General features: G+C 38.8%; 1 protein-coding gene across 1 annotated transcript in view; it reads left to right on the plus strand.

Annotated features, from left to right (window-relative positions):
* The first annotated feature begins 9231 nt into the window (after nt 1–9231).
* Nucleotides 9232–15643, plus strand: part of SLC9A9 (solute carrier family 9 member A9) — a 152250-nt gene continuing 145838 nt past the window's right edge. Inside the window, exons 1-2 of the mRNA XM_050308282.1 lie at nt 9232–9573; nt 15156–15358. Coding sequence (XP_050164239.1) covers nt 9399–9573; nt 15156–15358 — 378 coding nt within the window. The 5' untranslated portion in view covers nt 9232–9398. The remainder of the gene's footprint in view (nt 9574–15155; nt 15359–15643) is intronic.

Below are 15643 nucleotides of genomic sequence, written 5' to 3' on the forward strand. Positions count from 1 at the left end.
TAGACATCCAAGCAGACTATGTGAATAATCCAAAATACATTGTGTATGCATGTTAGAAGACAGTACAAAATTCCTCACATGCCTCAGAAATAGAAAGATTACTCAGTATAAAATTCCTGAAGTTTTTTTCCTGCAAAGCAGATAATCTCACCAAAATTAATGGTTCCCAAGAATTTTCAGTATTTCTGTCTCCTCTGTCTTCCATAACAGATTGATGAAAGATGTTCATGTAAAGCCTAAGAATGTGAAAATTCATCAAGAAAAACAATAGTTCTAACATTATTCCATGTGCAAACTGACAGAGGAATGAAAATGCAGGAGTCACCATAAGATGCTTTGAGTATGATGGAGTTTATGTACAACTTCTGAATTTTAACTCTACCTTATTTGAGGGTTTTGTGTATATAACTCAAAATGCTCTCATTATTTGAGTGCAGTACTTGTTTGCAGTTTAGAGCCTGATCTAAGCCGGCTCAGACTTCGGACCAGGTGACCCCTGGAAGTGCCTTCCAATCTGAATTATTTTTTCATTCTGATTTGGTGGTGCTAAACTGATTTGAAATTCGACAAGATAATTGCCCAGGATGCACAATAGGCTGTTGTTTACAATTCATGAGCCTCTACTCACAGAAAGCCCAGCATTCAGAAACAGTAAGAACAACCACTTTGGCCAATGGGCTCGTGTCAAAACAGAAATGTCTAACTGGACTTTGATCAGCAGATGAGACTGAGCACCAGAGGAGAGCAAGATTCAGAGGAGAGCATGTTTTTTCATGATGCATTGTAGGAGTCTTCCACAGCTTATCTCTGGTGAGCAGAAGAAAGAGAAACAGAAATGACTGTAGCAACGAGAAGAAATGCCAAGTTTTGAGGAAACTACATGAAGGGAAAGGAGAGATAAGTAAGTCTGGATTCCTTCTGAGTCTTGGTCTGGTCCCAAACAACGCTACAGAGCAGTAAGCACACCAAAAGCATGGGAGTACATACAGAGTTCTGCTGTTCTGCATGTGTTTGACAGTACCTGGGCAGTGACTGTAGTAGGAATTTATACAAAACACGTGCTAATACAAGTCACTTCAGTTTCTAAGTTGTAATGGCAATGCATCTCCATTTCATACTTCTCCCTTAGCAAATGAAACACTCTACCCTGTTCCTTCTGGCCTAGCACTTTAGAAAGGGATCAATGGCAGTTATTTCATGTACTTTCACAATTTTCTTTCATCTACTCATGACTGCTTAAAATGAGCAGATTTTCATACAAAATATGCATGGTAGAAGTCTTCTTACAGATTTCTGAGGTTTTAAATTTTGCAGCAGCTGTTGAAGTGGGCATGTCAGAGATGTTATTCTGAGCATATCGAAAATCAGACATTTTGTAATCTTGCCTGTACCTTAGCCCTTACTGAGGGGATCAAGGGAAAGAACTTCTGTTCTTCTGACACAAACTCACAGCACATTTCCTCACAGGTTCACAAAATCAGTGGATAAACAGGAGAACAGCAATCAGTTCCTAAAAGGGCCACCACATGAAGGCACAAGCCACTACAATTGACATATGTGATAATTTGGGTATAACCTAACAAAACAAACATATGGATGGACACATCAAATACAGTGCTCTCCAGTCTCAGTTTCTCCTTGAATTGGATTCCCACGACTTTAAAAGTATCTCCAGGATACCTTAAATAGAACAGAAATAACCCAAAGGCAAAGTTGACTTTAAGACATTCTTCAGAGGTCATTCCCATAGTGTCAGAAAAGATTCAGGGACACTGCCAAGAAATAATGTCTTCTGGAAGAACAGCATTGTATCTACCTTTTCAGCAGGGATACCTCTTCTGTGAAGTGACGATATCTTCTTGTAAACATTTACTCTCTTGTTACTATTTCCACAAAGCAGCAAAAGGGAAACATTTCTCCTGGAAGAAAAACAAAATGATCTAAGTATTTTAAAGGTTTTTGCTTTACAGTTCCTCTATTTAAAAGAATACACACACCATCCCCACAAGGACCATGACATATTTGGTCTGAGAACTGACTATTTAGAATCACAGAATTTCTATAACATTGAAAAGAAAAAGAGTATCATTTAAGTCAGACTTCACTAAAACACAGTCACAGACATCAGAGCTTTGTTACCAGGTTCAGCTATTACTGGCTGAATGAAGCCATACTCTGATTGCCACTGAGCTGAAAGTAGATTCCTTTTGTTATTTATGGACTGGGGAGTTTGGGATCAAACTGTGGTCTCACTGAAGTTAATGGTAAAACTCCCACTGACTTCAATTAGAACAGAATTTGGCTCCCAATCTCATTACTGAGCATAACAATTAAAAGAAGCTTTTACAAGCTGTATTGCTGTGTAAAAGGGCACGAACCACGTAGCAGATTTCATTGAACCCACAGCCAACAGTCATTGCTATAGCAACTGAGGTTCTAACAAAGGTAGTCACTGTCTCTGTAATCATCAGGTGTCTCTATAGCAACTAGAGTTTCCAGAGAACAAGGGAAAAATATTTGAAAACTGTCAGTTGGAAGAAAAGAAGGCTGTGAATAAGGAGGTTGGAACCAAAAGCAACGTAAGGGTAAAACATGGCTCAGAGTAAAGAGAAATGATTGTCCTGAACACCCACAGACAATGGCAAAGGAAGAGAGAGCACAGGCCAAGGGCTCCACTGGAGAGGAGAGACGGCTTTCCCTTGGGTAAGGAAAGCAACATGGCACTTCAGAGGGATATTCCCAGATCTAAATTAGTTATATGTCAGACATAATTCTCTTTAAGAAAGATTAGTTATTGCTTGAGAGAAGCAGGGCCAAACCTTGTCTCTCATAGGAGTTACAGTCCACTGGGATTTTCAAAAGCACCTGCCTGCACTTCTTGTGCCTACATTCCTTTACAAACACAGCCCTGTTTCTCTGCAGAATGGAAGAGCACAACCTGTGCTATTGAGATGCTGTTGTTAGCATGGTGCAATTAGAAACGATGGTTAAGTGTTCTTATTTACAAATTTTTAAATAGCATTGAAGTGAAAAAAGGAACAGCTGCTGTTTGGATACTGATAGAGATGAAAACAGCATTGTTCATCATAGGTGTCTTTCAGTAAAATATGCTTTTAATCTCGGAGGTCAGAAGATGGCAGGGTTATCTACACAGAAGAGCAGCACACGTAAGCATCAGACCCCACAAAACAATCCTTTATTTGTATTGGTAGAACCCATAATCTGATTCCTACTGCTATCAGGGAAATATGAATTTGGGTGACATGTTTAATTTAAACAGGAATTATCCAAAATATTCATGCTCACAGACTAAAAATAATTTAGTAGGATCAGCATGCTTCCTCTGAAAATAAAGTCACAACACTAATTATATATTCCAAATGGGATCCTATCTGGTATCCTTATGCACTACAATGCATTTCTTAAGTAAACCAAAACCCATCTTTAACCTGAAAAACTGATAAAAAAGCCAGTAGTTCTCAAGTCAGATTTCCATTTCACGTGTAACGAGAGCCCTCTAGTGGGATGAACTTTCAGATTCGACTCAGGGAAAAGAGCAGTCCTTGTCAGCAAGTCAGTTAAATCAGGTATATTCCCCACTTTCCTTGCTAGCATTTTGTTACAACACAGCGCAATTTGCATCCAAAACAGTCGTCACCAAACGACAGCCTGATGAACAATGAACCTGAAGAAAAACTAAAAGCACTGTACAGATATACTGTATCAGGCACCTTTTGTTTGTTTATTTAGGGTTTTTTTGTTTGAGATTGGTGGGGTTTCAGGGGGTGGATTGAGCTTTAAATGCAGGGTGTTTGCTGCTGAGATGTGGCACTCCTGGATTTGTGTGCACTTCTGGAGTTGCTGTTTACCCAACAGCGTTGAATCAGTGCTGCCATATCCCTGCTGGGATGGAAGCCTGGGGTGTTCATGTCACCAGCCCAGGAGGGCTGATTGATCTCCAAATGAAGCTTCTTCAAATCACAAGGACCTCCCCACATGCAGAAAGGCAAGCGAGCAGGGCAGAAGGATGGTGTGGATGAGAAAGGAACACCTGGCTGAGCTCAAATAGGAAAAGGAAGCACAGAAGGTGGAAGCAGGAAGAGACAACCCAGGAGGAATATAGAGATGTTGCCTGAGCATACAGAGAAATGCTGAGACAGAGCTGAAACTCACTGGGGATAGAGAAACTAGTGACAAAGGACATGAAAAAGACAAAGGAATTCAATGATCTTTTTGCCTCAGTTTTTACTTCACACAACCTGTAGCAGAGTTTGTGCTGACTGATGCATTGCCTGCTTTACAGGAAACTAAACTTAAACCAGTTGATATGAACTAGCACCTGGTTCAAAAAGTTGAACGGGAATCAGCTCCCCAAAGCAGTCTCACACCAGGAAACAGTAACTTTAAAATTATCTTTACATTTTGAAGTTAAATCTTGTCATCTAGATTTTTCTTCAGTTTATTAAAATATGAAAAAAAATACCACAGGACAGCAGTTCAAACTGAAAATGAACATTAAACCCACAAAAGTAAACTTGGAAGTGCCTCCTTCATAATCCTGACATTTAATCCACATTATGTGGATTAATTTAAACTGTATAAACAGGTAATATCAGTTTCCCAGAATTTTGTAAGAAGTCATCTTATTTTGAACCTATTGGTTAAAATTGTCTAAACTGGAACAGATTAACTCTACTATAACAACTCATAGGACCAAACTCCTCTCTCTCTTTCAGAGCTTTAATTTCTTCAGGTGTGCTGGCATTCCTGTCTTCTCAATGAGAAAAATGCACTTGAGCATTCCCACTCTCTGAATTGAATTTGGTCTCTAAAGGAGATCCCAGCATGATGATTACAGTGTGCTGAGCTGGTTGTTACATCACATGGTGCACTGAATTCATTCATGCTCAAAAAGGATGAAATATTTTCCTGAGTTGATTCAATGCCTGGAGACAGTGACATATGAGCAGAAGCATCACAACTCTTGGGAGATTAAAAGTCCAGTTCCACTCAACTCAATGTATATTCATCATAATTAATACTGTATTGTGATTAGTCACTAAAACAGGCTCCAAACCAAGGAGATGGAAAAAAAACCAAACCAGACTTTACCTTCTGGATAGAAATATGCATTCCAGTGAGCAGAAATTATTTTTAATGCTATTTTTCAGCTAAGAGTAATAGCTGTAATATAATAGAAATATAGATTATGTGGATTTATTTCTGTCACTACTCTGTAACCACTGCAGATGGAATACCAGCAATGTTGAATAAGCGATAGTAAAACCAGAGTCTGACCTCAGAAAGAAAGAGAGAACAAGATCAATAGCAACCAGCAAATAAACTGATTTCACAGGCAGCCTGTCCTAAGCAGCAGCAGCAGAGCTTTCAGAATACACTGAAGCCTGGCAGTTATCAACTGACCCTTAGCCCAGCACTGCAGGCTTAGTGGCCTTAAGTGGCCTTAGTCCCCAGTATTTCCCAGGCAGTTGTGCATCAGAACAGGAGCAGGGCAGATCTTCTTGGCTGCAATGGATTACAGAAGGATAACCACTTGTGATCCCACTAATCCTGTTCCAGTCTGTCTGGGGATTTTAGGCAAGCGAGCTGTGACAGAACATTTGTTATCTGTGCACTCACAGCGTGGTTGATTTCTCAGTTTCAGAGTTGGCTTTGCTGGGGTTTTTAATTACATATCTAGATGCACTTGTTTTCAATGTTTGCTTTTACTTTTGGCTCTACTTTTCCTATGCTTGCAGAACTGCCAGTGCTGCTAAAGCGTTGTGTCTTTGCTTGGAATTCCCACTCACTAAAATTAATTACAATTTTTACATTGTGGTCCTTTTCTGACTTCGTATTTTCCAAAGTGAGAAACCCTCTATTGGTTTACAAGGCTCCTCTTGCTTTCTATTCCATCTCGATAGTTTCTATAAGACATCTACCAAGCTATGGAAGGAAAGGACTATTTTTCTGTGAAAAGTGTAGAGTTGATAAGGTGAACATAGAAAATAAGTAAGAACTACCTCTTGTTCATCTAAATTACATGCCAAGGGAGATGAAGCATGGCTTTGTGAGAATTACTTGACACACTGCCTTCCAGAAACTTTAATTTGTTTGGCTTAGTATTTGGCCTGTTAAGTAATATTCAAAATACCCTCCTTGGGAAAACTTTATTTACTTGGTAGCCTGTTCTGAAAGCCAAAATGTAACTTTCTATTTTATCAAGTTCCTTCCTTCTTGATTTATCATCTGCTATCAACATTCCCAGTATGATGCAACTGCTGCAACATGTTGTCCTATTTGACATGCAAACCAACCAAAACTTGGAGAGAAATTATTCCAGTTAGGAGGGGAAATCGATGAGGGGCTTGGATACCACTGAAAATCTGGTTACATTTGAGAATATGGAAAGACCTGAGCACAGAAGGAATCAAACAGATTACCTGGTCACATTGCCAACAGTGTCTCAAATGAGATCTTATTGCAAAGCCTGGTTAGCAAAACCTCTCCTCAGGAAGGTGATTTGGTTTAACTTAGCTCAAGAGGTATCTGGCTCCGTGTATCTATATTTCTAATAAAATAATATGACACACAGAGAACAATAATAGAGCCCTGCCATGCAGCACAAAGTGTAACAAAACTAACTGGAATTAAACTTACAATACAGCCTCTTCTATTACTTAGAGGTTTCACATTAGCTCTTCTCTATGTATGACCCTGAACATTTGGGGCATCCTGCCAAAATTTCCTCAGATTATTAAAAGCATAAAGCATTCTTAAGGTCCTGCACCATTTATTTCCAGTATATTTCCCCAGTAACGCATCTATAATTCTCACTTGCAAACATGTTGCAACAGATAGTTATCTTGCCTTAATCATCATATCTTTTGCATATTACAGATGGTGTATTGTAATAATTAATTATTACAGTGCTTGAGGATGCAAAGAAAAGCAGCAGTTTTGGATGTCATTCCTGGATTGCTCATAGGCAGCAGCTGTGATGGGTGTGGCTGGAAAGCTGAGTCCTGACACCTCTGAGAGCAACACCTGAAACCCCAGCCCTGTAACCTGAGGAGTGCTACCTACAACCAAACCTCCCTATAAGGAGCTTTGTCAGAATTTCAGCCCCAAGTCCAACACCTGCAGGCCTGGTAACTAAATCTGACATTGTGTTTTCATTTAAGCTCTGGTGCAAATCACTGTAATGTGTAATTGTTTCGTAAACACACATCAGATTATCTTGTGAGATAGGGCAGAATCATAACCCAATTTTGCTTTGGGAAATTAACACTCCTGTGTGTCAAATATTTCATACTGCACCTGCTCGAGCATTAAGATTTAGGAGCTCCTTTTCATTTGATGGAAAATATGGGTTTGGGTAAATTCAAATAAAAATCTGAACCTGGTCTCCCAAATCCGAGGTAAATAGTCTAATCACTGAGATTCTTCCTATAAGTGACCTCCATTCACTCTTTCATGCTTGTTCTCCATTGATTTTATAATAAGTGCCTGCAAATTCCCTATTTGACAGGGTAGAAAAGAACTCTGGCTTTCCTAATAAACAAACCTCTGCTTTCCATTGCAAAAGATACTGAATGGGATTATTTTCAATTGATCTTTTTTGCTTGCTCCACATTGGAGATGGATGATCAGACTCACAAAATTGAGTTCATTATCATTCTATACTGTGAATATGAGATCCAAACCAAGTCTCCATTTTTCTCTTTTCTCCTTTATAAAGGGTAGAAGCCTTAGCTATGTGACTAACACTTTTTAAACAGTTGCATCAGTTGTATAATGAAATTGCTACACCTAATTCCCTTACACATTATTTTTTAATTCAAAATACAGTACTGAATACTTCTCAAAAAATACTGGTTACCATCATTATCCATACCTAATATTGAGATGCACAGTCCCTTAGTTTGGGCAGTGTCATCTGGGTTTTGCCAACTTTTCATCTCACAGAGACTCATTTCAGAAAAACAGTTTTGCCTTAACCAATGCTGTGTTTGCAAATTATAGGGTAAAATCACAAAAAGAAAGAGAAAATGAGGGAAACACAAAGGAGAGAAGACAGTGAAAGAGTGGAGAGAACTGAGTGAAAACACTGTCATACAGAGATGGAAAAATATCTGGTAAGCAAAGAGAAAGCATTAATTAAAAACTGAAAACCTGTAAAATGGGATGAAATTAGTTTATGTAGGGGACAGAACTGATTGATTATCAAGCTAAAATTATTTTAAAACATGGTAGATTGATTGAAGCAACAGTGCCTCCCCAAGAACACTCATATTATTATGAGCTACAGCCCTGAAATACTGAGAGTATGAACAGCTGGGTATTTCTGGTTTATTCACCTGTGACACATACCTCACTTGGAATAGATTCTGTACAGATTACTTTGCCCCGAAGTGTTTTAAAAAATAAATTTTAAGAGATTTTAACATCAAATAATGAAAGGATTGTCTTTTTATAATGAGAAGCAGAACTGATTTTTTTTTTTCTGATGAAGATGAGAGTTGGTTTGGAATTCTCCTACACAGACATGCATTGGAGCCTTGAGTTCAGACAGAAAAACTTCCAGGAGTATTTGCTATACATGGCTAAAGTATTTCTACTGTTTTCCTGACTTAATTGAGTAAATGAAAACATGCAAACAGCAGAAATGATGGGAAGGAAATTCCACTGCATTTTATTCAGTTTGATAGAAGGTTTTAATTACTTTTAATTCTAGGTAATTGGACTCTTGCTTTTACAGAGATGACTCTGTCTTCTGGCAGGTTCAACACAAGCGCAATGCCTAAATCTTGAATTCCTTATCCAGTGATTTGTTTTCTTCTGTCTTTGCATCATATTAAAATGCCACCTGTCTCCTACCTCACCTGCACTTAAACATGGGAAATTGGGAAACAGGAAAGATTTTTAAACTTCCAAAATGTAGTAAAGGTTTATTTGTCATTCTTTTAATGTAATTATTTCCATCCTGAGCTGTCAAGGGAAAATATGATTTTTAGGATTCAGGCTGTGCTATTAACTACAGGAACAAACATTATGAACACGCACTGAGTTTTACAACAGAATTTTAGAAATTAAGAGAGTCTGAGCCTCAGAGGCAATTTGTGCATCCCCAGCTCGAGCAGGCGCAGTCCAGCGACACAACTGGAACATTAAAAATGAGACAGGGCAGCTTTAAGAGAGAAACAGGAAGCTGTAACTAGAATCCAGCTGAATTCTGAGCTGGGGCACTTTACCATGAGACTGCAAATGAAACAGATGTGCTTGCTGTGAATTTCTGTAGTGTCTGGACTTTTTGTACCAAAGGTGATAACACTTTCCTTCCTGTGATTTTTTTTTCTTCTTTTATTTTTCACATATTTTTCCGTAAAGGGATTGAAATGGAGAAGTTGAAGAGATATGTATCAGTGGAAGATGAAGATCAGTTTTATCATCAGGGAGCTGTGGAGCTGCTAGTTTTTAACTTTCTGCTCATTCTTACAATATTAACAATTTGGTTGTTTAAAAACCATCGATTCCGCTTTCTGCATGAAACTGGAGGAGCTATGCTTTATGGTGAGTAAAAACTCAAGGGCCAGCAAAACAGGGGACTAGTTGCATATTTTTGATCAGGCACTTGAGATCAAGTGCTGACAAAGCTCAGAAAATGTGTGAATTGAATTTCATCAGCTCCATAAAGTGTACAGCAAAATAATATCGTAGCAGCATCTCTCCTGAAGTAGCTGGAGGTGCCTGGAGAAGGGAGCAATTGTCATGAGCTGGTTATCCTCAGGATGTGCATGTTCTGTTCCTATGTGGTCTGACAGCTACTGTGGGACTCCTTGGGAGTTGGGGAGGTTACTGTTTACAAAAGAATGAAACGTCCTCAGTGACAGAGATGACTTCATTTGCTTGGCTTTTATAACAGAGATATAAGATTAAGGAGCCTTGTGGCTACAGACACGTTGTCTAATAAAGTTTAAGTTACCTTTTAAGTTTTCTTTTGGTTTTGATCCATGCCTTGGAAAAACATCCTATGAAGAATGCCTCTGTCAATCCTCTCTGAATGCTGTCATTGTGCTGTAATTTCAGTTTGCCTGTCTAGTTCTAATCTTCTTTTATGAAGTTTTGCCATGTTGCATATCACTGTCATGTAGAACTTCCTGCATTGTCCCCGAGCACTCGCTGGTTTAATGGTACACACTTATGTGTATAATGGTTTTTCTTGTCTCTTACTGTTGTTTCACTCTGGGAGATGGGGCTGCCCTTTCTCCCCCCATAAAACACAAATAGGAGGGTAACGCTGCCAAAATGGAAGATGGAAATCAACAGCCCAGTCCTGACCCATGTAAATGCCAGCCTGTTCAGGCACATTCTGTGCACATCACACACTCCAGCAGTGCAATACCCAAACCCGATTTTGTTAAGATTCCATATTCTGAAGAATATTTGTTTATCATGGGACACCACATGCAGAAAGTTTCATCTGAAAGCCTGCAACAGCAAAGGCAACTGAGCTCTGTGTTTTGAGGTTAAACTTTCATTTGCTGTGTCAAGCATTTTCAGGTGATCTCTGCTCCTTAGGAGCTCACAGTCCTTCTTGTAGCCCTTTGTGTGAGACATTAACTGTATGAATTTTCAAGAACACAGGCTATTCATCTTCTTGGCTCACTGTCTTCACAAGTAACTTGATACTTTAAAGGAAAGGAAATAAAAAAGAAACTCTTGTATTAATCCAGTCACTGAGCCCCTAACACTCAGATCTGTGGGATTCTTCAGTCTCATCTGCCTTGCCTATATTTTAAAATTGTGGAAGAGTATTTCTTTAAAAATATACCCTTTTTCTAATCTTTAAATCCGGTACACATAGAAAACACACTTCAACTGAATCAGTTAAGACTGAAATACACACCACATGACACTTATTTGGAACACTTTTTGTTGTCAGACATCACCTGGATTGTTATTTAACAGTTTTATGAGGTACAAGTTACAAAATACTGAGAATACATTTGCTTATTGCATTTCTGTTAACATATCTCAAAAGGAAAATCATGAAGCACTGGACAATATATTCATTATGATCCACTTGTAAATGGCAATGTTTCCCTAAATACACAGGTACCTCTTCTATAGTAGCTTCCTTTATACTACTGTGCTGTTTGCCATGTACAGCTGATGACATTTGCTGAAGATTTAGACAAAAGATTTAGACAAAATACAACGTAACACAAACCAGTATTTAATTAGGATTTTATCTGTTCTTTAGCTCTATTTTGCTGCCTGCCCAGAACATAACTCTGCACATCATGAGGACAACCCTCTCATATTCTTTTGATCAGCTCAGAGATTCGTGCTCCAGCAGGACAGAGCTTTTGAATTATTAAAATGGTCATGAACAAAGGAAGCATTCCTTGTTATTGTAAATAAACTACCTATTTAGGTTTCATTATTTATGGCAACCTTCAAACAGGGGGAAAAAAGCCTACTTGTAGCATCCAAAAAGTTAATGATGTCCTTTTTATGCTTCAAAAAGTTGGATATGGGTTTAGTTATCTTTAGCATTGTAGAATAGCAATAATGAAAAGAAATTGAAACTTCAGAGGTTATGAGAGAGGTGACAAATCAACAGCAGCATCTGCAGGAGTAAATCTTCATGGCACCAAGCACTGACAGTGCAGTCACTGCCCTCACTTATTTTTTGTCTTCCCTATCCAAACAATTCTGATTTATACCTGGTCAGTACAAATTCAGTCTCAGCCCTACACTCTGCTTTGCTCCTGCCCGCTGAGCTGTTCATTAGATCCTTGAACAGCAATACAAACAACTGACAATTTGGCTTTGAGTGACAGGCTGTGCCCCACAGTGTGACAGATGGGCCTGTGTTCCTCATCAAGTGTGCCATTAGGGGTGCAGCAGTGGAGAGGATAGAGAAAGTGAAGTGACAGGAAGACCAGGGGAAAAAACCCCACAGAAACACAAAAACAGGAAGTTTTACAGTTACTGCAAAGTGCTGAACAGCCACAAATTGAACACAGCCTGATAGAAAGTTCTATTTAAAGTACAGAACAAATAAAAGGGGGGGTTGGCTTTTTTTGTTTGGTTGGTTTTGCATCAGCTTTTTAGGAAAATTCAGTTTTAGACTGAAGAGTTCCAGCTCATTCAAAAAAGAAAATAAGCCCATAATGCAAAACTGTCCATTTAAAAACAGAGGTGTTTTAACTCTACTTTTTTAATCAAAGAAATGGTTCAACACTAAGTATAGCTATATTTAATTTGAAAGTCTTTCTGCAGTTACAAAGAAAAAACCAAAGCATTCAACATAACCCAGAATTAATTCACAAGAAATCATTCAGCATGAATTCAACATCATTTCACAAAAAATTATGGGCACATGTGTGTTTACATATACACTGCAAGGCAGTCAGCTTGAAAGTGTTCAAAGACTCAAATTCTTTTGTTTTCAGACCAAACTGAAAAATCCCCCCCAACAATAGAGAACACAGATTGACCTGTTTATTCCTTGATTCCTTTGTTTTCCTGTATCTCAGAGCAAGTTTCTCAGGACATTGTTTTGATAAACAAACTCTCGGGAGTTTGGTTTGATAAACAGACCCTCAAACAGTAAACTTAACTTACTTGCTGATTTCTGTGTGCCAAGGAGGCAGGTGGTTATGAAACAATGACTTTGTGCCACGCAGAATGCAACAAACATCCTTCCTGTGCACTATCAGCACAGTTACTACAGCAGAGCATGGTGAGAAACAGTGTGCTGGCTTACAGACAGAAACAAAACCAGAATTGCCACTTCTCTCAGCTCAGAACAGTGGCCCCTCTCACAGCATGGCACTTCCCACTAGTGAGGAAATAGTCCAGAGCTACACAATGAAAAACTGGGTACACCCATCCTGGTTCCTCATCCTCCACAGAACTTAGGTATTAGTCCTGCACAGAGATGCCACCACTCACCTCTGATGGAAGCTAAAACACTCATGCAGTTAGAGAGTCAGAAATGAACTCAGACAGCAAAACCCCAAACCACCACACCCATCTGTGTCTTTTATCTGTGAGGTTAATTAGCAACTTTGTTGAAATTGTTTTCAGCTGGAGTAATTGTCACCCCTAGGGAGCATGTGATACCCATCAGGTGCAGCTGAGCCTGATTGCAGATGTACCAGCTGTCAAAGATGTGCTGTGCTGATCAGACTGGAAGGAAAATGGGAAAATGCTGAATGACAGAAGAGTCCCACAAATGGCTTTGTGTTGCAGTGCTTGGAGGGGCTTCCCCAAGTTTTGATTAAGCAATATGATCCTTGCACCTCCTAAATCCAGTGTGAAAGGATTGGAGTTGCCTTCTGATGGTGAGCATGTTCTGAGTATCCCTAATTCTCAAAGGCAGCAATGGATGGAACAAGTCTCAGAAAGAGAAATCTCTAGACCTCAATAAAATAGAATACTACACTGTCTTCCTCCTTACAAAATTCATAATGAAGAAAGATGGCCAGGACTTACAAGTTATTGGTCTTTTTTTCATGGTAGATACATCCAAAGGTATTTCCCAATTTTTTTCCTCTAAATGAACTATAAAGCATGTTTCAGAATATACATTACAAAAGCATGACTTCAGTTTGGAAGGGGGAGTAGTGGAAAGCACATTATAGATTTATTTAAAAATTAATTATTTCTATTAGAATACAATCTGGACTCCTGAAAGCTCTCATGAAATAAATGCTATATAATGATTTAAAGTAGAAAGTACACTTCATAAATGATACACCTACTAAAATATTAAATACACTCTTCTCTGATTTTTAATTCCCTGCAGATTTTATATAGGGTCTTTGGCACATTTATTATTACTGAAGGAAGAATACAATCCCATTACTTACATTGGCTCTTGCCATGTAGTGTGTTGATGGCAACTGTCTTCATCTGAACCTTCCCTAGAACAGTTGAGAATATTCTGAATCAGCCCATCATTATGGATCCTGTCCATATTTTGTTCAAATGAATATATTTTACAATTTTCTTGGGAGTTGCAAGGACTTTAAAGCCCCATTGAAGCCCTGATGGATTGTTAGAATCTTCTCTACTGTATTTTCTCCAGTATGTGTGTGCTGCTGGATACTCTGTAACTTCTTTGTTCTCTCATTATCAATTCATTATTTGTGTGGCTCTGTCCATTCCTCCAACCTGGGCTCCATCAGGGTCCTTTTCTGCCACTGTCCTTGCACAGGCACTGGCAAATGTTACCTGAGCACGTTAACTCTAAGTAATACCTGATAGCAGAACTGCATCAGAGGCTACAGTTTAAAACATTGACTCATAGGAGCAAAAATGGTAAAGGAAAACCTAAAAGTTTTCTATTCCAGAGAATGAAAAGGAAACATCAAGGCTTGTCCAAGCATCAAATGAAGCTGAATTTTTAAAGTATTTGAAATTGAATTTGAAACAACGTTCAAGTCTCTGAGGGTAGAAATAATCTCAGTAATATTATCTAGCTGAATATTAGTCCCCTCTCCTGCAGTAAACATGCAAGCTCCCACTAGAGCCAACTTCTTCTAGAAAGAAGAGTACCTTCCACAGGATGGTCACAGAAGTATATTTTCCTTTTTGTTAAGGGAGGCAAAACGTCTGTGTTAGATAAGAGTCCTTCCCTTCTCCCTGCTTTTATTGTCCTATGTTTATACAGTCTTAAAAATAGTCTTCTACAGAAGGCAGAATGTGCCTGAGGATGTGTCAGAGTTTTGTCCCCACAAATGAAGTGTGTAAGATCCCCAACAGCACAGCTGATGTTTACATGCTCAGCACAGCACATTAGTTACGCAGGCATCTCCCTGCTCTAAATATCTACTGGGAATTTGGTACATGAGAAACTCGGCTCATAATTATGACAGCAAGTGCATTAGAAAAATAAGAGTACAACTGCACATATGTCAAACCAGCATCTGCATTCTAATGAAATGATCACTTTGGAAAAATATTTTATGGTCATCCAGGACGTGTTGAGAGAGGTGTGTCTCTCTAAAGGTAGAAACATTGAGAAGGTGTCCAAACTTCGACAGAGTTAACTCTTCTCTAAATCAGTAATTGTGTAGCATCAAACACTTAAAAGTACTTGAATCTTTCTCATTTTTCTTTTTTTCTTTACTCTCCAGGCCTTGTAATGGGATTGATAATACGATATGTGACAAAAGCATCAGATGTGGAAAGCGGGACTGTTTATGAATGTGAAAAGCTGAAATCTGGGCCATCCACTCTGCTGATTAATATAACAAATCAGGTCTATGAATACCAATACAAAAGAGAGATCAGCCACCACAATGTCAATGGTCACCAGGGCAATGCAATGCTTCAAAAGGTAAAACTTACCTTATTTTTGTTCTTAACTGTGTAAGAGATTTATTTTATTTTCACTGTTGAGGGAGGAAAAGAAGTTTCAAGTTAAAATGTGACACAGGGTATTCTGAATTTAGGGTGAGAAAGGTAAGAGAGGAAGGAGAACAGGAAAGAAAATAAGGTGCAGGAGAAACCTGACCATCCTTTCACCCACAGCTGACTGTGGTGAAATGTCATGTTGTGATTGTATGCTTGTGGACTCTTTTATGAGGCAGCCCCAGGTCCTGCCGAGTTCATTGCAGACACA

This window comes from Myiozetetes cayanensis, unplaced genomic scaffold (assembly GCF_022539395.1).
Source record: "Myiozetetes cayanensis isolate MyiCay16 unplaced genomic scaffold, myiCay2020 scf13, whole genome shotgun sequence".
NCBI lineage: Eukaryota > Metazoa > Chordata > Aves > Passeriformes > Tyrannidae > Myiozetetes > Myiozetetes cayanensis.